Raw genomic sequence first — 24,690 nt, forward strand, 5'->3', positions numbered from 1 at the left:
TCGCGGAGGCTCTTATGGCAATATACTTTGCGTCCTGGGAAAACCAGACATTCATTAGGTTGCGACCTGGGCACCTGGCTAAACATCGTGGTTGGGGACTTAACAAAGCAAATCCTCTAGACTACGCGATCGTTAGCATCTATGATCGCGATAGAGTAAAAGCGCAGCTTGCTGAAAGTGCCCGGAGGAAGGCAATCGCTTTCAAGATGAAAAGCGTCGAGGATGCCCGTACTGGGCAGTCCGTTCGCGTATATCCGGACCGTACAAGGAAAAGCTTTCGCTTTCGGCTCTGCGCCGAATCCATCAATATTTCAGCCGGCTTGGGAAGTGAACTGGGCTTTGAAAACCACCCTATAGTTCGAGTTGAGTGTGATGTTCGAACAGAACCACACCCGTCGCCTTATGCATTGAAGGCTTCTTGGAAATCAAACGCCAGTAGACTGGGAATATGTCTAAAGGGCAAGTATAGCCAGGGCGCATGCAAAGGTCGGGATTTTAAGAGATGGATTCAATGTGGTTCAGGAGTGGCTATAGCCCGAGCTGAAAGGATTGTCGAGAGGCTCGAAGGTTGGCATGTGGATTAACTGGAAGCCTGCCAGGATGGTGATAGCGACGACACAACGCCATCGACAACGATGATGTCAAAATGCGCCCATGTGGAGGGAGGTAGCTGAACACTTCAATAATTCATCAAGCAGAAACCTGAGTCCTATCCCATCGAGTGCTGCTAGACGTCAGATGCACATATTAGCTGCTAAATCAAATAGGCTCGGGAGTCACAATGTGATAGTTAAGGTTTTGTTTGCATATAACCATTGCGTTCAGAAGATTTCTCGGGTTGAGGAAATCGAATTAGTGAGATATCCGAACGTGGAGCATCCTGAACTGACGTATGAGCTGGATATATGCTGGCTTGAGGGATTGTGTGATGAGAAACGTTTATCCAGGCGGTGTCTTGGGCCCCAAGCGCTTTTTTCCCAAGGACTCTTTGGCCAATGCCGAGAACTGAAATCCGGTTCCTCTACTATTAGTTTGCTTTAGGCACACCTTGGATGCATCAGGAGGACGATAAGATCGATCACACGCGTACGTATTAGTCAGCCGCCCACTCTTTTCGGCTCCCAATAGGTTCACGGGTCCGTACACTCACGGGTCTCTCATTTGTCAGCAACATCCACTGTATTTTTCTTCTCAGCAGGGGCTGGGGCGGTGTCGTTGGGGACAAGATTTCGCACTCCTTGTGTGGCCTTCTAAATGACATTTACTACATGTAGGTAGTCGTTTTGTTCCCTTGTCTTGCGACCTGCTTAAAGGCCCGTGTTGAGGCTCAATCCGAGGGTCTCCAAGTTCGTTTTGCGGATGGTCTTGCGTCACTTCTTGCTGCCAGTCTTAAGGTTCGTGATTGTCCCAGGAATAGAGATCGTCTTAAGGCTTGCGGTCGTCTTTAGTGTCGTGGTTATGTTGAGAGAATCTAGCTTCCCGGTGTTTAAGAAGCCAATTCTCGCTCCATTCTTCCTTGCCTAATACCGAGAATTAGCAACCAGAACAGAATCAATTGCATAAGTAGGTGATTGTTGATCAGCCAGACCTTCCAATAGTCAACCTTCGTACAATGAACTTATAGTCTCTAATTGCTGCCCAAATAGGTAGACTGTCAACAATTCTTCCTGTGATGAGAAACACGCTTGCGGGGGAAGGTCATTTAAATGCATTGGTAGAAATATGATGGTGGTTGTGATCGATTGTTGGTCAGCGCTGGGAAGAAGAATACAGTGGATGTTGCTGACAAATGAGAGACCCGTGAGTGTACGGACCCGTGAACCTATTGGGAGCCACTCTTTTCCTTGGCCGATCGCTCAGTCGTGAAAGCGTATCCCTTCATTGCCGCCAATGCGTTAATTAAGTACCGGCAAGTACCGGCAGAACCAGCGGGAGGGCGGTACCGAACTATGAAGAGACTAGCTAGCCTGTTAACAATCAAACGATGGAAGGGGCGGGATCGTCTCGGCTTTGCCTGGGGTCGAGACACTCCTGTGGGAAGGTCTCCATGCGGAGCAAAAGGCTAACGGGTTTGTTAAGGCACAGCCACGGCCGGCCGAGTGGCTTCCCGGACGGAGTGAATTGTTTCAGCGTCGAACTGATCGAGGCTTGCAAGACAGGAAACAGAAGCGGTCGGATACATCGATAACGTGCCGATCCTAGCAATAGGTCCAACCGCCCAGCGCAACTGCAAATCCCGTAAGGGCATTCACTAGAAGGCAGGAGAATGGACAAGGAGACACGGTTCCAATTCGTGCCTGCGAAGTATGAGCTTGTACATTTCACCAGGGATCCGAGAGTCAATAGCACATACGCACTCCGACTACCGCACAATGCTAGTGCTTGACCTTGTCAAGTCCCCAGCAGCGGCTCACCTCCGTCAGGGCCGACAGGCACTTGTGCTTGATCTCCATTCCTCCGTTCGCTACACATACGAGACGCTCCCATACTGAGATATCGTCCTCTCGGGAATTTGTCGGTCGGCTTGACGGCTTGTACCTGCTTTCCCTCCAAGCATGATACTCAGCGCACTCGGCAAACAACCCGGTCGAATGCAGCAATCAGGAACTGCAGGCTTGAGTGCTGACCGAGTAGATCGTCTCGTGTCTGTAGGCAATAGTCTATATTTTCTCGCGTCGTCTTGGCAAAGACGAATCTCGTGGCGAAACTGGTCTATTTGCTCAGCTTGGCAGGCGTCGAGCAGCAAGGCATCGTCGGTGACAGTGGTCGAGTCCACACGGGCTTCGAGCGTCTGCTTGGCGCTCGCCGGTCGTTGATGTAGTTCGGGTAGGTCTTGTCGTATGCCTGCGAAAGAATCGTCCTCAGCAGTAACAGCTATTGTAGAGGCTTGGTGGATGGAGTGGGTGAGTCACACGGGCGCCGGTGCTGTGAGATGCTTCGATGGCTGCTCGTGGCGACAGCAGAAGGGGGGTGAAAGACGGACGTTCTATCATCATCTTGTAGCCTCAGCTGTCGTCAACTTTAGCCAAACTTACACGCACGGATCGAACTAGACGTGCCTTGGATAGGGGTCCACGGCCCGCCAAACGGCCAAAGTGTCGCCCGGCTAAGCTTGTCGGGCGGGACGGCCAACGGCCAACGTCCACTTGCACCATGCCGCCAACGAACGGCGGAGCACACCTGTACGGGTCGTACCTTTCTCCCGCAACGGAGACTGTCACACGTCCCGGCATTTTCCCGCAGCTCGCTCAGCTCCTCTCTTTCCCCGAGGCTCGAACGCCCTCTGGGGCCTCGGCGGGTCGGGGGACGTCTCACTCTGCCCGGTCTCGACCTAGTCCTGGTGGACACTACCCCAAATACCGCTAATCACTCACTGCTAACCATGAAGTACCTGAAATGACTGTAGAGAAGTTTTGTGGCATGGAAAGCACATCCTTTGAGCAGCGTTCTCCAACAGACTTCCAGGCATTCAAATGGTGCCATTAGGTGGGTCACAGGTCTGCACAGTATGCCGAGGCGTAAAACAGCCGTTCCAGTAGAGTGCCTCGCAATGTAGCGCAAGCCGGCCCGGTGTCCCCGTGGGAAACTTGGCACGAGTGACGATAGGATCACTTTGGCTTGGCCTTCTTTGCTTCTCACCAATTCAATATCACGCTATTCTGAGATGTCGGTCTGTCCTCTGACACAGTCCTGAACTAGGGGGTCTGGGTTGTAGGATCCACATTAACAGGTCGGGGATAGACTGAAAATTGTGGATTCGCTTGGAAAAGCACCACGCTAACACCACCGTGAGGTAATTAACTAATCACTCAGGAGTCAGGTCTTCACACTACCTGCCCACCACGGATCCCGTTCCCTTTTTGTCTGTCGATTACAATCGAACCATCGGTGCCAGAGCCTTGTTACGCTTCAACTCCCATCAGTCTCACCGCAATGGAAGGTGAACTCGCTAAATTACGTCAGCAACCTCGAGAAGAACGGCATCGACTCGAGGAAGCTGAGGAACTTACGAGAACATCACGACCACAAACACATCAGGATCATCTCGAGGCCTGCCACTCGCTCAGTCTCGCCATTCAGGTCGTTACCGACCGCTCCTTAGCGGTAAGCCTCGCTTTATGACTGCGAACTCGCGAGACAGAAGTGCCGGTCACAGTTTCGGCTTTAGTTCCCAAAGCAAACCCGGCGAGCGAGAGGCCGGAATTCTCGATTTCCCACTTCTCTGTGACAAAAGACTTCTCAACGCGGACATTTTGGCATGGACTAGAGTGAAGACCCTCAGTCTAGCAGCCTGGAATACGGGACAGGAAAAGGTACCAAGCCTGCTCCTCCTCGACGTATCAGGGGCGTTCGATAACGTCTCACACTAAAGACTTCTTCACAACCTCAGGAAGCGAAGGGTCAATGAAGCAATAGTCCGATGGATCGCCAGCCTCCTAGGAAACAGACAGACACAAACCCATATCGACGGATACCGTTCCAAGCCATACATGCTCACGGCTGGCATACCATAAGGTTTTCCCCTGTCGCCAATACTCTACTTGTTCTACAACGCAAACCTCCTCGAAAGATGCAATCAAGGCCAAGAAAGACTTGCCACGGGATTCATCGACGACATCGCTATCCTCGTGTGGGCAGACACAACAGAAAAAACATGCATCAACTCCAAGAAGCCTCAGAAGGAGCGGAAAGCTGGGCCGCAACCCTCGCATCCATCTTTGCACCTGAGAGGTTCCAGCTCGTTCATTGCACAAGAGCAGGGTCGAGAATAAACGTTGATACACCACTACAGAGTAGATGGGGCGAGAACATTGGTATCAATAGAGACAGAAGCAGACGACATGACCGTCAGTCATACGATGGCGGGAGATGCAGCACCAGGCCGCATCGAAAGCTCTCCGGAACAAATGGCAGAAGGCGTCGGGGACGTCAGGGAACGTCAGGGAAATGACCCCGGCTGGCTGACGGGGATATCAGGGGATGACAGAGCCGCGTCAATGATGTGGACAATAGCGAAATGGAACTCGGGGACATTGGTAGTGACGGTGGGGGCAGACTGCGAGGATCATCACGTTGATTGTGTTGCCGACCTTGTTGGTCGCGCGGCCTAGAACAGCACAAAACAGAGACGCCAATGAATGCCAATGAATGCCAATGAATGTGAAATGACTGGGCGTCGGCAAAAGTCCAGGGTGTTCATGAGTCGATACGGTGATATGACCAGTCTCCGGAAAGGAGGATCCGGATGGCGAGACAAGGTAATTGGTTGCAAGGCCAAGAGGAGCAGATTTGGTGTCTGTGGAGACAGCAGAATCGTTCGCGTCGTCACTCCCTCACATGCTGCTCGATTTTTGCGCAGAAGCCATTTCTGGAGATTCTCCCAATCTAGACTTTCGCTCAATGCAACGCCGTGCGGATTGGGCTGAGCCTCCCAGTGATTTTTCACTCCTGTTTGCAAGCATCAGGTTGACGCATCTGGATCCACCGCTAGGGACCTTAGTTAGCGTTGGAAGGCTGCTGGCTCTGCGAACATGCGGCCCGCATGTCGAGTATGGACAGGTCCAGTAGCAGCAGTGACAACAGTCAACCTGTTGGCGCCGAATCGGATAGCGACGATGAGCGAGCCAAATTCAGCTTCCATTGCCCGGGTCGATGTGCTTCACGAGGAGAATAGCGCCAAAAGCTGCCTTGCAATGCAGCAGAGATAATTGATGGCAAAAGTTGTTGAATATGATGAAGTCTGACTGACTGCGAAGAATCCAAAACCACGTTGCATACATAGCACCAGACCGAAGAGATATTATCTGTTTCGAATGTTTATGACCAAGACTGTGATTTCGGCGGACCATGCCACTCACACATATGATAGGAAGGCGAAGGAAAAAGGCTAGAAATGTGGTGGCAGCGCCAAAAGAGAAGGCAATCAAACTGGGCAGGAAGCTGAGGTGTTCTCCGCTCAGACCCACTTCGATTTTGACGTGACTACGGACACTACCCATGTCCCAGCCTATCAAAGCACCCCCAACCATCAATCAAATCGCAAACCATTCAGTTGAGAAAAAGGGACGTGCATAGAAGACCAAGAAGCGGGTCAGCCAGCAACTGAACTTGTGCCATGCCTTGCAGCCGGGCTGCCGACTGGGAAGGAAACTAGCTTATTATCATCTTTTGTCGTTGCTGTCGAGAGTTGTTTGGGTGTTTTGCGGAAGGGGTGACACGGAAACGCGTGGCGCGGCACTAGTGGACCCACTTGCGGCGCGTCCCGTGTTGCGAAACATGGAGGCGGACGCGATCAACGTCGCGCCTGACGAGGAGGTCAGCGGAACGGAGCGGTCACTGCGACTGCTACGTAAACCAACGACCAAAGCCCGATTGAACGAGGAAAACCAAGACACTGCCGACGATGGAACCCCAGAACCGAACGAGCTGGCAGGAAACGGTGTGCGGAGGGCGGCCACCAGGGGCGCGTCAGCCGCGAAAGGAAGGACCAAGGCGACCGAGGACGACGACAGAGTGATGCTCCTGGCCATGGGAAGGCAGATGAAGGAACTGCATGCATCTCTCCAGGTGGTGTTCGACGCATGGAAGAAATCGGAACTGCGCAACAAGGATATCCAGGCCGAGCTTCGACAAGCCACGGACGAACTTCGGACGGCGAACGAAGAACTCGGGTCAATCAAGGATGAGCTGCAGACGGTCCGCGGGGACCTGCAGGCGTTGAAGCAGCAAGTTGAAGACGATAACACCAAGACGCACGAAAAGCTCGAAGCCTTAGCGACTCTGGCTTCGGCGCGAAGCGACCCCAGTCCATCCTATGCCGCCGTCGCCCGAAACCTCCCAATCGGCCAGACCATCGAGGCACGAACCCGCACGTCCGGCGCATCATCGCCCAACGTGACCGACACTCTGTACTGCACGATAGACATCTCACGAGTTGAAGCAGAAGATGGCAACAAGCCCAACGCGGGCACGATCAGAGCAGCAGTGGAAAAGGAGATGCGTGCGGACGGGCGCACGGGATGGCGGTGCCAGGCCGTGACCGTGAACCCAAGGAATGAGAGCCTCGTCAGAATCGTCTGCCGAGACGACGCGGAACACCGGACAGTCAAACAAATCGCAGAGATGAAGATCGCCCCGGGTATGCGAGTCCGGGACGACGACCTGTATCCGATCAAGGTAGACTTCGTGCGATGGTCAGCAGTCTGGGAGGAGAAAGGGAAGTGCAGAAGCCAAGCAGCAGAGGAGTTCAGCAAAGAAAACGAAACGACCGTCGCCAAGATCGTGTGGCTAAGCGACAAGGAATACCCGAAAGCGTACGGATCGATGGCGGTCTACCTGACCAAAGCCAGTGAGGCCAGGAGGCTCATCTCGGAAGGTTATTTCCACGCGGGAGGAGAATCCGGAACCACGGGGATATTTAAACCCCAGTTTCAGCCACAACAGTGCTTCCAATGTCAGCAGATCGCCCCACACAAGGCGTCCCGATGCCCGAACCGCTTGGTATGCGGGCGGTGTGCTAGGGAGGGCCACCACCACAAGGAATGTCGCGAGACGGTACTGAAGTGTGTTCCCTGCGGTGGTCCGCACGAATCCTTCAGCAAGAAGTGTCCGAAGCTCTACCCATCTCTCCATGAGTAGAAACTTTCAGATTCTCCAACTGAATGTGAGGAAACAGGATGCAGTGCACGAAAGCCTGATGAACGATGAGCAACTGCGAGACTTCACAGTCATAGCGGTTCAGGAACCATGGGTGTGGAAGAGAGAGGGTAAGGTTTTGACAGTGCCGATGCGGCATAGTAGGTGGACGAGGATGCTTCCGACGGCGTGGAGAGAGGAGGGACGATGGGGGATCAGGAGCATGTTGTGGGTCAACAAGGAGGTCGAGGCGGAGCAAGTGCCGATACCGTCACCGGACATGACCGGAGCCATCCTTCGACTCTCGGGTCGTCGAGTGCTGGTTGTGTCGGTGTATGTTCCGGCACAAGAGCCTGAGATGCTTCGACAGGCGTGTTCCCTGTTACGGCAGGCAATCTCGGGAGCCAGAAGCGGCACGGGCGAGGTGGTGGACGTGGTCCTCATTGGAGACTTTAACCGACATGACCAACTATGGGGAGGGGACGACGTCTCAGCGAACGGACAAGGAGAGGCGGATCCGATCATCGAACTGATGAGCGACTTCTCCCTCAGTAGCCTCCTGCCAAGAGGGACGAAGACGTGGCATAAGAACGACGCGGCAACGACGATTGACCTGTCAATCGCGTCGGAAGAGTTGGCGCGGATGATGATGCGATGCGCGGTGCACGAGACAGACCATGGCTCAGACCATCGAGCGATTGAGACAGCGTTTGAAATTGTGACGCCGAACACTGACAGCAAGGTCCGACTTCTGTTCAAGAACGCTCCATGGAAGGCGATCAATGCCAGGATTGAGATCACACTACAACGTGTTCCTGGCCGACGATACGAACATCTGGAAGGCAGCCAAGTATATATGCGCCGACAAAGGTGCCTCGTTCGACAAGATCCCCCAGCTTACCAGAGCAGACGGTTCAAAGACGGAAGAGACCGGGGAACAGGCGGAGGAGCTGTTGACTGCGTTCTTCCCTCCACTTCCGGATGGGATCGATGACGAGGGAAATCGTCCACAACGGCCGCCCGTGCCCTTCCCCGATATCACGTTAGAAGAGGTGGAGAGACAGCTGTTCGCGTCGAAATCGTGGAAAGCACCCGGAGAGGATGGGTTGCCGGTAGCCGTGTGGAAGCAGACGTGGCCCGTAGTGAAACATCGGGTTCACGCGCTGTTCCAGTCCTCGGTGGAGGCGGGAGAGCTACCTAAGCAGTGGAGGCATGCAAAGATCATCCCGCTGAAGAAACCGAACAAGGACGACTACACCATCGCGAAGGCCTGGCGACCAATCTCGCTGTTGTCGACACTGGGGAAGGTGCTTGAGTCGGTGATGGCCGAGAGGATATCGCATGCTGTCGAGACATACGGGCTCCTGCCCACAAGCCACTTCGGGGCTCGGAAGCAGCGATCGGCAGAGCAGGCTCTGGTTCTGCTCCAAGAGTACATCTACAGAGCATGGAGGAAAAGAAAAGTCCTCAGTCTAGTCAGCTTCGACGTCAAAGGCGCATACAATGGGGTGTATAAGGAGAGACTGCTTCAGAGACTCAAGGCGAGAGGGATCCCGGAAAAGCTGGTGAAGTGGGTCGATGCGTTCTGTTCGCATCGGACAGCAAGCATCCAGGTCAACGGCCAGGACTCGGAGGTCCGCTCCCTGCCTCAAGCTGGGCTACCCCAGGGCTCACCGCTGTCGCCTGTCCTATTCCTTTTCTTCAACGCCGACTTGGTTCAGCACCAAATCGATGAGAATGGAGGATCGCTGGCATTTGTAGACGACTATACGGCATGGGTCACCGGACCATCGCGAGAGGCGAACCGACAAGGAATCCAGGCCATCATTGACCGAGCCCTCGACTGGGAACGACGAAGCGGGGCGACATTCGAAACAGACAAGACGGCCATCATACACTTCACCCGTAACTGGCGACAGCCGGAAGACTATTTAACCTTCAACATCAAGGGGTATACAGTCAGGCCCAAAGATCGCGTTAAGGTTCTAGGCGTGGTCATGGACACGAAACTCCACTTCGAGCAACACGTAGCAGAAGCGGCGACGAAAGGCCTCGAAGCTGTACTGGAGCTCAGACGACTCAAGGGCCTCTCTCCGTCGACGGCAAGGCAACTCCTCGTGGCGGCGGTAGCACCGACAATAGATTATGCGTCGAACGTCTGTAAACACAGGTGCAGAGCAGCCCAGATGAAGGTCATCAACAGGATACAGAGGATTGGAGCTCAAGCGATCATTGGAACCTTCAATACAGTGGCCACAGCGGTCGCCGAAGCAGAAGCAAGCATACAGTCAGCCCAGGAACGATTCGAAAGGAAAGCGATCAAGTTCTGGGTGCGTCTTCAGACTCTGCCTACGAGTCACCCGCTGCGACGCATCAGACCTCAGAGCTTCAAGAGGCACATCTCGCCTTTCCAGAAGATGGCCACAGCATACCAAGACCTACCAGTGGACAGGCTAGAGACTATCGAAGCGTTTCCACAGCCACCGTGGGAAAGCCGAATCCATACGGTGGTGGAAGAAGACGGCGATAGGGCAAGCAAGGCGACCCAGACTGGGTGGGCCGTGAGAGCTGCAACAGGCAGGGCTGCAACAGGCAGCTCGGCAAGAAACGGAATCGTGGGCTACGGAACAACAGTACTGCTCCCTTTGTCACACAGGAGAGGCGGCTCCACGACGACAGCATCAACCACCGTCGGCCCTAGGACGGAGCAAAACCCATATACGGCGGAACTCATGGCGATAGCAGCGGTGCTGGAGTCTCTTTCGAAGAGAGTCCGTTACCTCGCCATCTACGTTTTCTCCACCAACAAAGCGGCCGTCTTAGCAGCAGGAAGACCACGACAACAATCAGGCCAACAAGAAATCCGTCGCATAAACGAGGCAGCCAAGACGCTCACAAGTAAAGGCAACAAGGTTACACTATTCTGGCTTCCGGCAGAAGTAGAGCCCGACCTCAAGCTGAAGGCGAAAGCAGCGGCGAAAGAGAGCACGCAACTAGGGAAGACGCCAAGGAAGAAGCCAGCGAGGGCCTATTCAACCACCCTAAGGCACGCGCTAGAGAGAATACGAAAGTACCGCAGGCTACCCGAAGGTGTAGGAAAGTTCTCGAAAAGGGTCGATGCTGCCCTGCCGGGAACGCATACACGGCAACTATACGACTCATTTTCATGGAAGGAGGCCAGCATACTGGCCCAGCTACGGACGGGGATGGCAAGGCTCAACTGGTACCTGCACCAGATCGGGGCGGCCGTCTCGGAGCAATGTGCATGCGGGCAAGCAGCAGAGACGGTCGAGCATTTTCTCTTCCGGTGCACCCAATGGACAGGACAACGCGCACCGATGATCCAACGAACTGATACGCACAGAGGCAATCTGTCATTTTACTTAGGCGGGAAGGCCACATCCGACCCTGACGACGACTGGTCGCCATGCATGGACGTCGTAAGAGAAACAGTGAAGTTTGCCATGGCAACGGGACGACTCGATATGCAGATCAACCAAACATAGGACAACAACAGCACAATACCACAGCACCAACACTAATCACCGACTAACCCCTCACGCGCCCTCGTGCCACCGACAGCAGCACTCGCTTCAGCCGCCGAAGATAGGGACCTGAACACTTGGAGAAATTGGCTCCAAGATTACCTGCTACTTACCTCACGAGAAATCGCAATCACCGGAAGGAGTAATCAAAGATGACGCAGACGGAAGTGGATTTCAAATATGGGGCTTATTTTGAGACCAGGGTAATAACTCAACAAGGGGAGCATATGAGATAGACGTAAGAGCCCTTTATGGCTTAGCCAGGGCGTAATAAACTCTCTGTGTGTGTGTGTACATAGCAGAACAATCAAGACACCCAAAACAAGGCCAAGAATGTCCACAACCCAGAGCCAGAATCTCGGAGCTCGATCTGGAGTAACGTAGGCTAGAAGCCGGAACTTGATATAGCGGACAGGGTGCACGGCGAAGAAACTTGCTCGCTGCGTGGCTGGGATAGTGACTCTTAAAACAACAGGCTCTCAAGATGGAATTGCAGCGGCGTCGAAAGTTGACGTCTGGGTCACGGCTTTCCAACATAATAACAGGGATCCAGAAATGGATTCTACGGACGGGGACGTAGTAGAGTGGTGAGAGTCATCGTCGGATGGTTGAGAATGCCTTCCATGAAAGGCCAGAACCTGCCCCTCCAGGAGCTGGATATGGTCAGTGCAGATGGAACACATCGTAGAGCAAGAAAGCTCCTTGTTCCATGGCTGAGAAGACTCTAGACCAAAAGCCAGAGCCGGCTTCCGCGACGTAGTTACAGATGCACTAAAACTAGGTTTTCAGGCTGCGGCTCTCCAATATATCAATAGGAGCTGGAAATGGATTTTGCGGGACCATACGCGACACAGCAGGTGCTTGCTGTGAGGCTTGGATGGCCCATCTTAGGAGCCTGAACTGGCTTGCTTTCCCGTTGGAATGCACCCAAGCCTGCGATGCTACGCCCCGAACCCTCCGGCAGCAGGACGCCGTGAATGGTCCCATACGAACAGTCGGGAAACGGCGCTGCACTTACGCTGCAAACAACACGCCGCTATTCCGAGCTTCCGCGGCGGCAGATGATCAAACAAGGTTGTCACAGGGTGCGATAACTTTGGGGCTAGTCGTCAGTGATTTGAGCGTTGAAATTACAGTAGCGTCAACAGCCATGCGAACTGGACGTCTCGGCCCAGACTGCTTTATTACTCGACATGATTAGACATAATGTAGGTGTCTTCGCCTCACGCGAAGGCGGTCGATCAGGCTCCACCGAAACAGTGAAACCGGACGGAGAGGCACACGCAGAGATGAACGGCGTACGACCCCAAGTACATATGGGGTTTCTCGAGCGGCTACTTAATGATGGCATGATGAGACCGAACTGACGCGCGCATACCAAATACCCTCGGAGATTGGAGCATCCTTGGAGGATGGCCCCGAGCGAATGAGGGTCATGAGAGGGCGGCGGTCGGTTAGCCTCAAGATGGCACGAGAGCTTGACCAGTTGATCGCGGTGAACTCCGCGCATACAGAATACGAGCCGAAACAGGCGGCGGGCTTGGGAAACTACCGGGTCGTAACAGGGCGTGAGGATTCCTTCTGAAATCGGGTTCGGCTTTCTTTGAGAACAACGGTGGCCGGGATTCAAGACTGGGACAGGCAGGATGAACTCCTCTCTATGCATATTAGGTTTTCGTTTTAATTGATGGGGGGACATACTCTGAAGCACGCACAGAACGACCTTTAAAGGACAATTGAGTGTTCAGGCTGACCAATGAACAACGATGGTCTCCCTTTTGCGTATTGAGCTGAGGATCCACCAGTGAACCACCGACATGGACGTGACACCACTCAAAAGTGGGCGTCTCAGGGGATCGTTGGAGCATAAGCAGCTGTCGACTCTCTCAACCCGTCCATAAATGTACATCTCGGGACCACCATTGTCTCTCTTCCAAGTCCTCATTGCCACTTCATCATGGATCGGTATCCTTGCATCAACCGATACAAGCACGGCGTCGACTGCCCCATCTGGGTCTATGTGCACGGCGCTCGATGCGAAGATTGCGTTATGGTGCGTAATGCTTCAAGCTTTGTTTGAATGGAAAATTGGACTGCTATTAAACTGATTCTAGCACAACCAATAAGGCCGGACTATGCTGTGGAAGAACAGTCATTTGCCACGGCCGAGGGTCGTGAGAAGAGCTGGGGTAGGAAGGACGTACATTAAGCAGGGCTGATGCCAAACAATGTCGTGACAACTCAACTTTGATCCCGCGAACTCAACGCACTTGCTTGTTGTCTTCCATGTGAACGGCCAACCATGGAGCCCTGTGTTGAGCAGAAGGTTGGACGACAATTGATTGCGGATGACCACCGAAGCACGGCGGCAATTGCTGTGCGCCATGACTTGTGTGATTGTACCGGCCATACCCTGGACTAGCCGGTCGCAGATAGGAGGTGCTTCTTGCTGCTACTTGAAATCATATCCAGTCTGATACGTACTATCACTGGTTAACCACAGCGGGCCTAAGATGCCCTCGCTTAAGTAGAATCGACTCGATACGTTCATTACTCGCCAAAAGGCACAGTCGAGCCAGGGTTGCCCTACAAAGGACAGCCGCCACTTGTTTACATGAATCTATTACAGGTCCAGCAGATTATTCTAAGCAGTACAACCACACTTCTTTCCATTCGTTATGCCTTTAGTGACTATACTAAAGATATGTCAGCCCCCACCGGACAGATTGACGCGCTCCCTGCATCCTATCGCGACGCGTCAACTTCACCACCATCACGCCACGGTACCAACGACAAGTTTTCAGATTTGCCAGCACCATCTCTGAGGTCTTCGCAGTGGTGAAGAAATCTAAGGGGAAGGCGGGGGTGTTGGGAGGTTCGGGCGCGGACCAAGAGGACCCGGGCGCGGTCGTGGTGGTGGGGTCGGAGGGGCGGAGAGGAGGGCGCTTGTGTGTGAAAACACGATCATAGGACGCAGAAGGTTCTTGTAAAAGTGTTCTTGATTCCATAGACTATTTTTTTCATAGTTTGAAATGTATTTCAGAGTGTAGTCCTTGTCAAATGTGTTTTTCTGAGGACAGCATCATGGCTGGTTCTCCGCAGGGTGACTTAATTCGGTGGTCGGTAGTCGTACATGAGAATATCCAATTCCCCCCTTTGGCCTGTACAAATGCTTCTCAACTTCATCGATGGCCCAGTTCTTATGTAATGATCCCCCCAGCCCGTCCGGGAATTTCCGGGCCATCACAAGCTTCATCAGAGCATTCCGGTTACATCAGTGTTCCAGCCCAACTTATGATGCCTTCATTTGAGTCATGATACCTTCGTTCACCTTGGTATATAGATCCCAGCAGATCCTTTCCTTTGCATAGTTAGTCCTAGAGAGGAGAGCCCACTTATAGATACGATTCCTACGTACCATGCTTACGACATCTTACAACTCACACATGACACTGTCCGCAGTCGGTTCTTCAACGCGTGAGAGCTGTTTCTGCCAGGCTACAGGCACAGAACACCACAGGCAGCGATGAAAAATAGGAGGGGCGGCAAGTAAGAAGCAAGACCACCCATGAACAAGTTGCATATAGAAAGATGACAGCTGGAAGAGCCTGTAAAGCGGCAACACAAGCATGAAATACTGCACCTAACCAGAGCCAGAGAGCCAACACTCTAGGGGCTATGAATAAAACTGGAGAACCTAGAGCAAAGCATCAAGGCCGCTCACTAATACCGTAGTGTAAAAACAGGCACATCAAAAACCGCAAAAAGACAGTGACTACCCCAGTGTCTTTCAATAATAACTGATTAGATATGACAGCAGTTCGCAATCGCCATCAGGTATCTTCAAGGTCATATCTGTCTGTCCTCCTACACTACAAGTCATCTTCAGATCGAGAGGTTGGCCTATTGCTAGGGTTTTAAAGGTCATTCAGGCAATGCCGCGGTGTAGCTTTACCAACAACGCCAATACCTAATAACTGCAGTCCTCAAAAGGGACCCAAGAAACTACCGCTTGAGAAACAAGGAGATAGAGAAAAACCAGGCCAGGGGAGAAGGAGGGGCTATCTCGACCAAGAGGTGACGGTCATTGGTGGCTTATAGTCCGGGGGCGTCGTATTGGCTGGGTTCACCTCCGGCCTCAACTCGGCCGTGTGATTGATTCACGGTATGCGGGTCAGATAGCTTGGCGGCACAAGACGCGCAGGGCTTGAGTGTGCGCTGGCGAACACCCTCAGCCGCTGGGGCAATTGGGTTTCCGGACACGTCCTGCATATTTCAAGGGTCGCTTCTCTAGTTGAGCATGCCGATCAAGGCATCACTAGAGGGGCGTGCTTGGAACGGAGCTTCCCCGCCCGGATGTGTGTGTACTGTCAGACGAAATACATGAAAGTAGCTGGCACCTTCTCAGCCAACTGCCCCAAATTTCAGCTGAGGCGTTTCTAACCACCGTACTTTGCTGGTCTAGTCCAATCCATAATCACCACGGGGTCTCTTTGTAAGGATGACGTGTTCCTTTGGCACATAACCCCGGGTCTGTGCGTTCAGCTCTGGATGATGTGGTGACGGAAAATGGTCCGAAGTATTTGACAGCCGCTGATTGGGATCGCCTTTTTGACGCGCCTACGACTTGGCTTTCACGTCACTATGATGGCTGTAGCTCCCAGACTGGGCACACAGTGGCTGGACAATTACGAATCAAAGCACTAACCTGTTGCAGCTTGCATGCCCCACGCCGACAGCGAACTCCATACTCAAAACACACATGGCACGATGTAAGTTATTACGGCCGGCGGTAAAGCCGAAAGGGTCACTGTCACTCTGAATGTTGTGTGCCATTCCTTGAAGCCATACAGTGTCCGCTTCCAGCCCGTTATGTATAATTGCTCTTATCACTCATACTTGAACATTTGCCCAACATTTTGCTGAACACTGTGCTTGAAGTCAGCCTAACTAGGGTACATTCCCTTTGATCCCGCTTGTTCGTCCAGGTACACCAACTCTCCGTTTCAGCACTTCCACCCTATGAACCCATTCCCCCGAGGGCGGGACATGTAGACCCCTTCACCTGTTGTCTGCCTAGTCATACACCTCCTTTTTGTTGAAGTTGATGTCCGTCGATCCCTTTCTATGCTTCATCCCTTCAGTTCGGTTTGAATTAATGCTTTGAATTACCACAAATTTATTTTCAGTCACAAATCTGCTTGTCTGAAGCGTGTTAGATATCGAGCCATCCTGGACCCTTCCACCAGAAGAATGACCTACAACAAGTCCCCCCAAATGTCAATGTTCACCATGTTCGAACATCAATATGCCTCCCCAGCCGCTGTTCCCGTTTTGAAAAGGTTCTCACGTCACGCCACTTGTAGCGCCTTCAGCAGCTCCGCCACCGCGGACGAAGACTGGACACAGATCTCCGACATTGCAGACCGCCGGCGGGTTCAGAACCGCATTGCCCAACGTAACTATCGTATGTCTACAGCCACGCCGCAATGTTGGCGTTTACACTCTTGGAGAGACTTTAAATGACAGTAACATAGGAAAGAAGTGCAAGAGACGCCTTGAGGACCTTGAGAGGCGGGCTGGTCGGGAAAGCACGACCATCGCACAACCTAAGCGCTTAGATCAGCGTTCGCATGTTGCCGAGATACCAAAAGTGATAGAATCCATAAACGAAAGCCAGCACATAACCCCCGCGGAAGCCGACAAGGCCTCACTCGCGCAACATCAGCCCGACATTTGTGAGAGATTAGAGATTGCCCCAATATTCACCTACGCGACCTGTTTTGCACCAGGAAACATGATCTTCGCTCCCTCGCACACCACGCAGCCTTATCTCATAACCGCCGAGATGTACCAAGTGCCAACGACGCACTACAACAGCGCCATCAAGCTCGAACAATCCCCAAGCGACGAATGGCCTCCATCGTTACATGGATCCTGACAACAATCCCGGCATCGACATAAACCCGCCAAGCAGATGACCTAAAGAGAGTTACTTTGCAGGACATGCTGGAATTCGCCGACTGTTGACAATGCTTCCGCAAATGCGCCCTCGCTCGTGCTCCTCATCCTCGCCTTCTTGGAAGCCCGGGTGTACCACCCTCGCCTACACCGTCGAAGGAAAAGGGGTGGCACCCAATTACCTGGTCTCAATTGGTCATTTGTCGCAGAGTGCCCTGATGGGCAGCCCGGCTGCCAAGGCCCTCGGAGAGACGTATGCCCGTACCAAGGGTCTGACAAGGGGTAAATTAGTTACTCACCCACCCGTCAGAACCCCTTTCTTAGACTCTAACCAATGCAACCGCACTTCCAACTCTATTTCTACCATATTCTGCTGACCATCGCGACAACTGAATGGGTCCGGTTATTATTCTGTCAACCACCTACCTTTCATAACTTGGCTGGCTTTGATTCAAATTACTGCAAGCCAATCTGGCGCTTCACGGCATAACAGTCATGCGCCCCTTAAGCTTGCTATTTGTGAGTGGAGTGAGGACGGTAAGGATGGATAGTGGTGGTGCCGCGATAGTGCTGCGAAGTTACTGTGATGATAATGTGACGATACTACGATGGGTGTGATGATTGTCATGTGTCCAGTCTTTACCCCGGTCAAACTCACCGTGGCCAACTGCCACACACCTCCATTCTACATGACCTGCCCCAAAACAGGCTCCATTAAGAAACTACCCTTGCTACTACACAGTACAGAGTTTAGGCGACTACCTAATGTGGCCGGACACTATCCTCTTTTGAAACACACTCGTGACAGAGACCCATCTACACTTCGTTAACCTCCTTCATTATGTCATCGACATTCTTGCAACTGACTTGGTACACCTACGCCACGACTGCTGCGTCTTTGTCGAGAAATCCTTATAAGATCAAGTCCGCACTGTTTCTACCTACTTCTTTAGCTTCCAACATCGTTACACTACCGCAGCCAACCCACGCGGTTAGGTCCATTCAAGGGTTTTGATGACTTTTGCCGGAACGCTAAACATCGAGAAGTGTATCGGCTTCAAGCGAGAGAAACGCGTGGCAATTCGAACTGGCGAGCATTTTTTACCAATTCCTATCAATTTGCTTCTGAGGTAAAGTTCGTCGCTGTGTTCGTCCGCCAAATGGCCAATTAGACAATTTCGATGTAGGGGAAAACTTTCGACATTAACCCTCGATTTTCCACGGCGACAAGCCAAATACCCCAGAGTATCCCAAGGGCATTCTTCAAAGCCGGATCATGGCGCAACAACTTGAGCACATATCTGCAGAGCTAGGCATCCCACAGTATCTGGGTATCTGCTTCGAACAAGGAATCGATACTTGGGAAGCGATAGTAGCCACTCTAGAATCCGATCTGTACGCGCACTGTTCGATTGTCGTACTTAAACCTGAGACTAACGATGGTTACTTTAGGGACGCTCTTGGAGTCAAATCAGGTTATCGACGTGTAAGTTCTAAGTGCGCGGTCCAAGTAACAACGATGAGACCTGACCAGTGAATAGGAACTGCAAAGACGAATCAATAACTTCAGAGGTCTCGCTCCTGATACGTCGTTAGTGTCACCATCAAGAACCACTGCTTGGGGGCCTATGCTTGAGGCAAAACGGCCAGAATCAACACTTTTGGGGCTAAGAACAGATCTGTTCTTACCAAATGCCAGTGTCGCCAACACCCAAAGGGTTGTGCTGACTAAGTCCATGCCTTAACTGTAAGAGTAACAAAGATCTAAAGACCGATGATAACAGGCCCGAGCGACCGCCGTCAGCGTTCGTGCTGTTCTCAAATTGTGAGAACTGAGGTCAACCTCCATTCATAGGGAACCTTAATGTAGCTTAAATCAGTGTAGAAATGTCTGACGAACTGCTGAAGGGCTGAATCGTAGCCTCCACCAAGATTTCCAAGCTTCATGGTGAAACCCGGCAAAATTCAACACCCCTTGAGAAGGAGCTTTATAAGACTCGTGCGGCCAAGGCGAAGGAAAGATACAAACCTGACTTAACCGAGTACCAGAAGACAGCAGAGTACAGAAAATACAACAAGTGCCTACAAGAGGTCAAATAGGGCCAAGCGAGGTCAAGCCAAGGTGCGTTTTAGTCAGTTGCCCGGCAACATATGCAGGCTTAACCCTATCTCAGTGAAAGATCTCCAAGCCAAGTGTCAGGAGTCTGATTCGGGCGCCATTTTTGCATGCCAAGTGTACAAGCAAGACATCAAGGAGTCTCAGGAGCACTGGCAGCGGTAACGGAAGCCACCTGGGAAGTAAACCGCCTACCAACTAGAATCAGCGAATGGGTTCCGTGGTGTCTGGATGGGTCTCAGTGTTCGATGGCCGTGCCTACGCAATTCTTGGCTACCGAGAAAATCGTTTGGAATCTGAACGTGGATGAGTGCTCTAGTGCCAGCTGCCAACATTAGTAAACCAATGTATTCGAGAAAAAGTGTAAGGTACGGTGGTGCCAAGGCATAGTATAGTGGCGGATCGCAACCGTACTGCAATCCACGTGAAGTGAGATTCACAACGAGAATCCACCAATTCCGCTTCAGCTCAAAGGTCACCACGTGCGGCTTCTTAGTGTCAATAGAATGTGGGAGTTAACCACTAAAAAGGTTCTCGTTGAACTCAATAGTGTCCTGGCGAGGTCGATCTGATGGAGACGCCCATTGCGCCCTTCCCGAGACAAGTTCTCCATCGTTTGCAGCAGTGGTGTGTCTTCGTCCCTCACCAGCAGTGGCTGGCGTCATTCTAGTGTCGCCATATACCCGCTGCTCCTCGTCAGTTCATTCCGCCGTCCAGTCGCATTATTAACAAGTCTCCACTTTTTGGCTTTGTCGGTTACGTTAATTTGGCTGATTGAATGATAGCCTCAGTCGGAGTGTGTCGTGGCCTTGTTTTGCGAGTGGGCATCGCATGCATAGCCGACCAAGATCGTTCGATTCTGAATGCTGTGTCCACCTCGTCCGTGGGCAGCACACCTGTCAATAGCGTGCTGGTAGTAAAGGCAACGGCACACAGGGTAGAGTTCAAAGAGTTGATAACACATCTGGATTGTTGTTTGAGGTGGATTGAATAAACGAAGTGTATATTGTTGTTGACGACGTGAGAACTCAGACTCGGAAGAACGACTCCAGAATGGATTCTGCCTTTGCGACTTATTGCACACGACTATCGAAACATGAATAACTGATCGATAGCCATCACTGGTTACACCGGCTCTCAGAAGTACAGCAGGTGGCGTACACCGTTACTGTATGTACAGATCGTGAGATGGTTCAGTGATCGAGATGTGTATTGAATGACAGGGCTGACTTTGTACCATTTTACTGAGGAGGACCAGTCTCCTTCGCGTAGTCATGTCTGGTCTGGCTTTCGTCCAAAGTCGCTATGTGCCACCATGATTTTATGTTGCCCATTGGTCGCAATACGTTCCCCATTGGTCCTGTGGTCCTGATACCGGCTGGGAGCTAATGCATGCAAAGATGTCGTGTTCATCCCACTTAGCGGAAAACTTTAGGCGAGAGACAAAAAGACAGCTTCCCCGGATCATTGAGCTTCTGGAAATGTCAATTACCTTCCTAAAATGTGGCTTTTCCTTCTTCTGGAGTTTAGTATCAATGGCAAAATGGTAACAGTCCGGCTTCTAAATGCCGTGCATGAGTCGCCTAAACATACCGCATCACATGCTAGTGACTAGTGACTAAAATGCCATAGTCCCGAAAGAACCCATGCTGACGATCCAATGAAGCTGACTGCCAATGGCTAGCCGAAGTTATTTTTCTCGCCTCGGCTTTTCTTTAGAAACATGTGCTTGAAACTAAGAAACTTGGTCCCCAAGTATCATAGACTGCTTCTGCGAGCACAGTCTCTACAGAATTTAGCATGGCGACGTAACGATCATCTTAGAGTTACCCCATTTAGCATGTAGCTGCTTGTATTCCTCAACAAAAGACCTTTGAAGTAAGCAAATGTAGTTTCAGATTAGCCCCGCCATAATCAATACGCCCAAACATCTCATTGTTCATCGTTACGAAACTATGACTGCACAGCAAGGCAGCATGCTTACCTGTACATCTCATTGGCCTCTGATATTCACCATTTGCTCAATAACTTGATCAAGGTGTCAGCATGGTACTTGTGGGTTGATGGAGATACTGGGACGGGCTTCTGCTGTTTTGGTTCCCTTCCACACTCCAAAATAGGCAGCAGGTTCTGTCTCTCGACTGATTGCTCAGGCGCAGCTACTTCAGCTGTATTCGATATCAATCTAGCTTTAATAGCGACTTGACCCTCCAATTCACCATGTTCCTATGTCATGTACGCTTTTGTCAGATGAGGATACTCCCTCTTTTTCAGAGAACGTCATTCCGAATCATTGAAAGACTTGTTCTGGCCAACAATGCCATCCAACTCTAAGTCCCGACAGCGCCGACTCCGGCACTCTTGTGATGGATGCTCCCAGGCGAAGGTGAAATGTTCCAAAACAAGGCCCATTTGCTCCAGATGCCTGGTTTGCGGCCTCGAATGCTTTTTTTCACTCTCAAACAGAGCCGGCAGGCCAGAGTCTGCTCAAAGCGCATCTTTCCCCGCCAATACAGTCCGAATGCACGTGCCCGATATCCCCCCAATCATGAACGAAGAAAGCCTCATGTTCGGTCAGCACTTCAGTGCTGGCATATACATCACTGAGCCTGTCTGGCACACCCCAAGCACCACCACCACCAAAGACACCATGAGCATAAATTCTCCTGCTTACTCTGAGCTTGCCATACCTGGCGTCAACAATACGAACGCTAGACATCAAGCCCCAACAGCAGACATTTGTGGTGACGCCACATTTTGCACTTCTTCCATCAGCTGTTCTGCTGGGTCTGATGCCGACAGGATGATAACTACATCACAAATGCAACCCCAGCGTGGATACTCTCAGTCCTCGAATGTTGCAATAGCAACCAATATGATACCATGGGAGTCCCCAAAGCAACAGGGGACAATCCCTTTCACAGCCATACCACCCGTCATCCACATGACTGCAGCAACCTACGATACAGGCCCCTTCAACACACCTGATGGACAGCCCGCAGTCGAACATGAACAGTCATCCACAAGGGGCGGCAGTTTATGTACGTGCTTCTCTGTTTGCCTGCAGTCACTCGAAACGCTGCACAACGCCTCGTCTCCGCAAGTCCCGCCTCTCGATCTCGTGCTCTCCCTTAATCGAAAAGCCGTCATAGGATGTGCCGCCATTCTCTTTTGCTCGAGATGCATGAGTCAGCCAGATACACACACAGCCGCTATGCTTGTTGCCACAGTCTTTGGCGAGATTATAAGTTTATATCAAAACGCTAGTTACATATACTTCGAGAACGAAACGGCGTTGAAGGTCACTCAGGTCAGCTCCGAAGGCCATCTCGGCGTCAGTCTCGGTGCGTATAAGCTGGGCGATGAGGATGGCAAATGGCTCGAGATGGAAATCCTGAATCTTGAGTTTCAAAAGCTGCAAGCGATCTACAGGCATTTTCGAAACATCTACGCTGATCTCTCCAACGATCCTCAAGTCAGCAAGACCATGATTGATTATCTCGATCATAAGCTCAGCATCGCACTTGAGGTCATCAACTGTCAGAGAAGGAGTATGAGGCCGCTGAACTGTGCGAAGCGCACATCGTAAGTAGGGTAACTAACTGCAGCTCCAAAACCAACATTCAAGCGCGCTTCCCCGCTTCTCGCAATCTCTGGTGAGTATACCGTGTCCAAAACTCATGGGAAATTCAAGCACTGATTGCAGAAGTTCAGCGGCATCGTGACGAAGGAAGCATAGTCCCAGGGCGGGAGCCCCAGACGGCAGCACAACAGGCAGCGATTGAGGTGGGTTTATCTCGGTGGCGGCTCATGGCACTTTCACATAACCTGGGAGACCATCGCTCAAATGGAACTGGCCCAATACACTAGTTTCTCGCCAAAAGGCATGGTCGGGCTAGGAGTGCCCTACAAAGGACAGATGCCACTCGGTCATCTAGATTTACCACAGTTCCAGCAGATGACACTAAGTGATACAACCGCACTTATCTCCATGTGTTATGTGTGCCGCTGGTGACCATACTGAAGATCTGTCAGGAAGGTTGCCAGGTGCATTTTTCTTCGTTGGGTTAGGCATTTCGTGCACCGGAAGTGGCGGGCCAAGTCGATCTGGAAGCAGGATTTGTTTAGCGTTCCTTGGTAGATTCTACTGTCTTGATACGAAATCTGCTTTTTTAATTTGGTTCACCGCCGTCAATTGTATTCTCTGCCCTTGAGTCGTTCCGCTCCCACCTGGCAAGTGTTCTCAAAGCAGACAAGGTATTTGGGTGAGCGGTGCCTAGCCTCCGTTGAGCAGTACCAAGGAAATTCCGTAGCAGAATAAGTGCATCCTGAGAACGGCCTTGGTCCATCCAGACATGGGCTAAGTTATTCATGCTGACCAGCGTGATAGGGTGTTCCCTACCAAGCACCGTTGAACTTGTCTTCAACACCTGCACATTCAACCCTTCGGCCTCCTTCCATCGGCCTTGTTCCCAGTAAGTTACTGCCAGGTTGACCATGCTGGTGAGGGTGTCGGGATGCTCCATTCCAAATACCCTGTTTCGCGTCACCATCACCCGCAACTGCAGTTCCTCCACTTCCATCCACCTGCCTTGACTCTGGTATGTCGATGCCAGATTAGCCATGCCGATGAGCGTATCGGGATGCTCTTCTCCAAGCACTATCAAGCTCATTTCCATTACTCGCACCTCCAACTCTTCAGCTTCCTTCCACCGGCCTTGGTCCCAGTAGGTCGATGCCAGGTTGGCCATACTGGTGAGTGTGTCGGGGTGCTCCTCTCCAAGGTCACGTTGATTCAACTTCACCTCCCGCAACTCCAGGTCCTCCATCTCCTTCCACCGTTGTTGATCTTGGTATGTCGATGCGAGGTTGGCTCTGATAGTAGACATCACGGCCTCTATCTCAATATCCTCTTCGTGTGAGTCCATGGGATGAAGCTTTGGCGGCTGAATCCCACTGCGGAAAGTGACTATGCCGGTTTTCGAGCGACCATGAGCCTCCAGGGAAAGTGATATGACAACCGGATCGACACAACCATCATGATCTGCCAAAAAAGACTGCAACCTTTCTTTGTGCCAGTCGGCAGGTACGCCCTGAATCCGGTAGTTCTTGACACCTCCCACTGAAAAGCCGTTTACCAGCGCAGTAACTTTTACCGTAGGTGGGGGGGCGTTCGGTGACCGACGATAGAATACAACGCTCAGGATCGAAAGGATAGCTAAGAAGCCGATCTGGCTTGAAGACCAGGCCATATCTGAAACTGTAGGTTGAATGAAGAAGAAGCTGTTAGGTTCTGTGTGGAAGACTTCAGTGTGACGATAAACCTAGATATACAATTACCCCTCAGCTTTGACGTGATTGTCGTATGCAGAGTGGGGCACCCAGTGCTCATGACGGCAAAATGATGGCTAGATGTTAGAACAACCAAGAACA

At 51.9% G+C, this 24,690-nt stretch overlaps 6 protein-coding genes across 6 annotated transcripts; 3 read left to right on the forward strand and 3 right to left on the reverse strand.

Moving 5' to 3' along the window:
- Nucleotides 1-1,163: 1,163 nt before the first annotated feature.
- CDEST_09268 (uncharacterized protein) lies at nucleotides 1,164-2,993 on the reverse strand (the record flags this gene model as incomplete). Its single annotated transcript, XM_062925427.1, has 4 exons — nucleotides 1,164-1,520; nucleotides 1,589-2,297; nucleotides 2,354-2,874; nucleotides 2,915-2,993. 2 exons carry the CDS (start codon nucleotides 2,991-2,993, stop codon nucleotides 2,465-2,467), a joined length of 489 nt encoding a protein of 162 aa, XP_062781478.1. The 3' UTR covers nucleotides 1,164-1,520; nucleotides 1,589-2,297; nucleotides 2,354-2,464.
- A 13,120-nt stretch (nucleotides 2,994-16,113) lies between these two features.
- Nucleotides 16,114-17,544, forward strand: CDEST_09269 (Putative basic-leucine zipper domain-containing protein). The gene is made up of 2 exons (XM_062925428.1): nucleotides 16,114-16,647; nucleotides 16,718-17,544. Exons 1-2 carry the CDS (start codon nucleotides 16,434-16,436, stop codon nucleotides 17,119-17,121), a joined length of 618 nt encoding a protein of 205 aa, XP_062781479.1. The 5' UTR covers nucleotides 16,114-16,433; the 3' UTR covers nucleotides 17,122-17,544.
- A 528-nt stretch (nucleotides 17,545-18,072) lies between these two features.
- On the forward strand, nucleotides 18,073-19,053 carry CDEST_09270 (Putative sterile alpha motif/pointed domain superfamily). The gene is made up of 4 exons (XM_062925429.1): nucleotides 18,073-18,271; nucleotides 18,329-18,536; nucleotides 18,594-18,627; nucleotides 18,683-19,053. Exons 2-4 carry the CDS (start codon nucleotides 18,418-18,420, stop codon nucleotides 18,884-18,886), a joined length of 357 nt encoding a protein of 118 aa, XP_062781480.1. The 5' UTR covers nucleotides 18,073-18,271; nucleotides 18,329-18,417; the 3' UTR covers nucleotides 18,887-19,053.
- Nucleotides 19,054-20,044: 991 nt separating this feature from the next.
- CDEST_09271 (uncharacterized protein) lies at nucleotides 20,045-20,221 on the reverse strand (the record flags this gene model as incomplete). Its single annotated transcript, XM_062925430.1, has 1 exon — nucleotides 20,045-20,221. The coding sequence occupies one exon, from the start codon at nucleotides 20,219-20,221 to the stop codon at nucleotides 20,045-20,047; it is 177 nt and encodes a 58-aa protein (XP_062781481.1).
- A 1,353-nt stretch (nucleotides 20,222-21,574) lies between these two features.
- On the forward strand, nucleotides 21,575-22,996 carry CDEST_09272 (Putative zn(2)Cys(6) fungal-type DNA-binding domain-containing protein; the record flags this gene model as incomplete). Its single annotated transcript, XM_062925431.1, has 3 exons — nucleotides 21,575-22,842; nucleotides 22,886-22,913; nucleotides 22,964-22,996. 3 exons carry the CDS (start codon nucleotides 21,575-21,577, stop codon nucleotides 22,994-22,996), a joined length of 1,329 nt encoding a protein of 442 aa, XP_062781482.1.
- Nucleotides 22,997-23,366: 370 nt separating this feature from the next.
- On the reverse strand, nucleotides 23,367-24,544 carry CDEST_09273 (Putative tetratricopeptide-like helical domain superfamily). Its single transcript, XM_062925432.1, has one exon. It carries the CDS (start codon nucleotides 24,507-24,509, stop codon nucleotides 23,430-23,432), a length of 1,080 nt encoding a protein of 359 aa, XP_062781483.1. The 5' UTR covers nucleotides 24,510-24,544; the 3' UTR covers nucleotides 23,367-23,429.
- Nucleotides 24,545-24,690: the final 146 nt, after the last annotated feature.

Source organism: Colletotrichum destructivum, chromosome 6, assembly GCF_034447905.1.
Source record: "Colletotrichum destructivum chromosome 6, complete sequence".
Classification (NCBI taxonomy): domain Eukaryota; kingdom Fungi; phylum Ascomycota; class Sordariomycetes; order Glomerellales; family Glomerellaceae; genus Colletotrichum; species Colletotrichum destructivum.

What these genes read in the sequence shown, in the direction of transcription:
- CDEST_09270 (XM_062925429.1), top strand. Translation starts at nt 18,418, where the DNA reads ATGGCGCAACAACTTGAGCACATATCTGCAGAGCTAGGCATCCCACAG. An exon ending in GCCACTCTAGAATCCGATCT is followed by an intron (nt 18,537 to 18,593) that starts GTACGCGCACTG and finishes TGGTTACTTTAG; the next exon opens with GGACGCTCTTGGAGTCAAAT. An exon ending in TCAAATCAGGTTATCGACGT is followed by an intron (nt 18,628 to 18,682) that starts GTAAGTTCTAAG and finishes ACCAGTGAATAG; the next exon opens with GAACTGCAAAGACGAATCAA.
- CDEST_09269 (XM_062925428.1), top strand. Translation starts at nt 16,434, where the DNA reads ATGACCTACAACAAGTCCCCCCAAATGTCAATGTTCACCATGTTCGAA. An exon ending in CATTGCCCAACGTAACTATC is followed by an intron (nt 16,648 to 16,717) that starts GTATGTCTACAG and finishes ACAGTAACATAG; the next exon opens with GAAAGAAGTGCAAGAGACGC.
- CDEST_09273 (XM_062925432.1), bottom strand. Translation starts at nt 24,509, where the DNA reads ATGGCCTGGTCTTCAAGCCAGATCGGCTTCTTAGCTATCCTTTCGATC.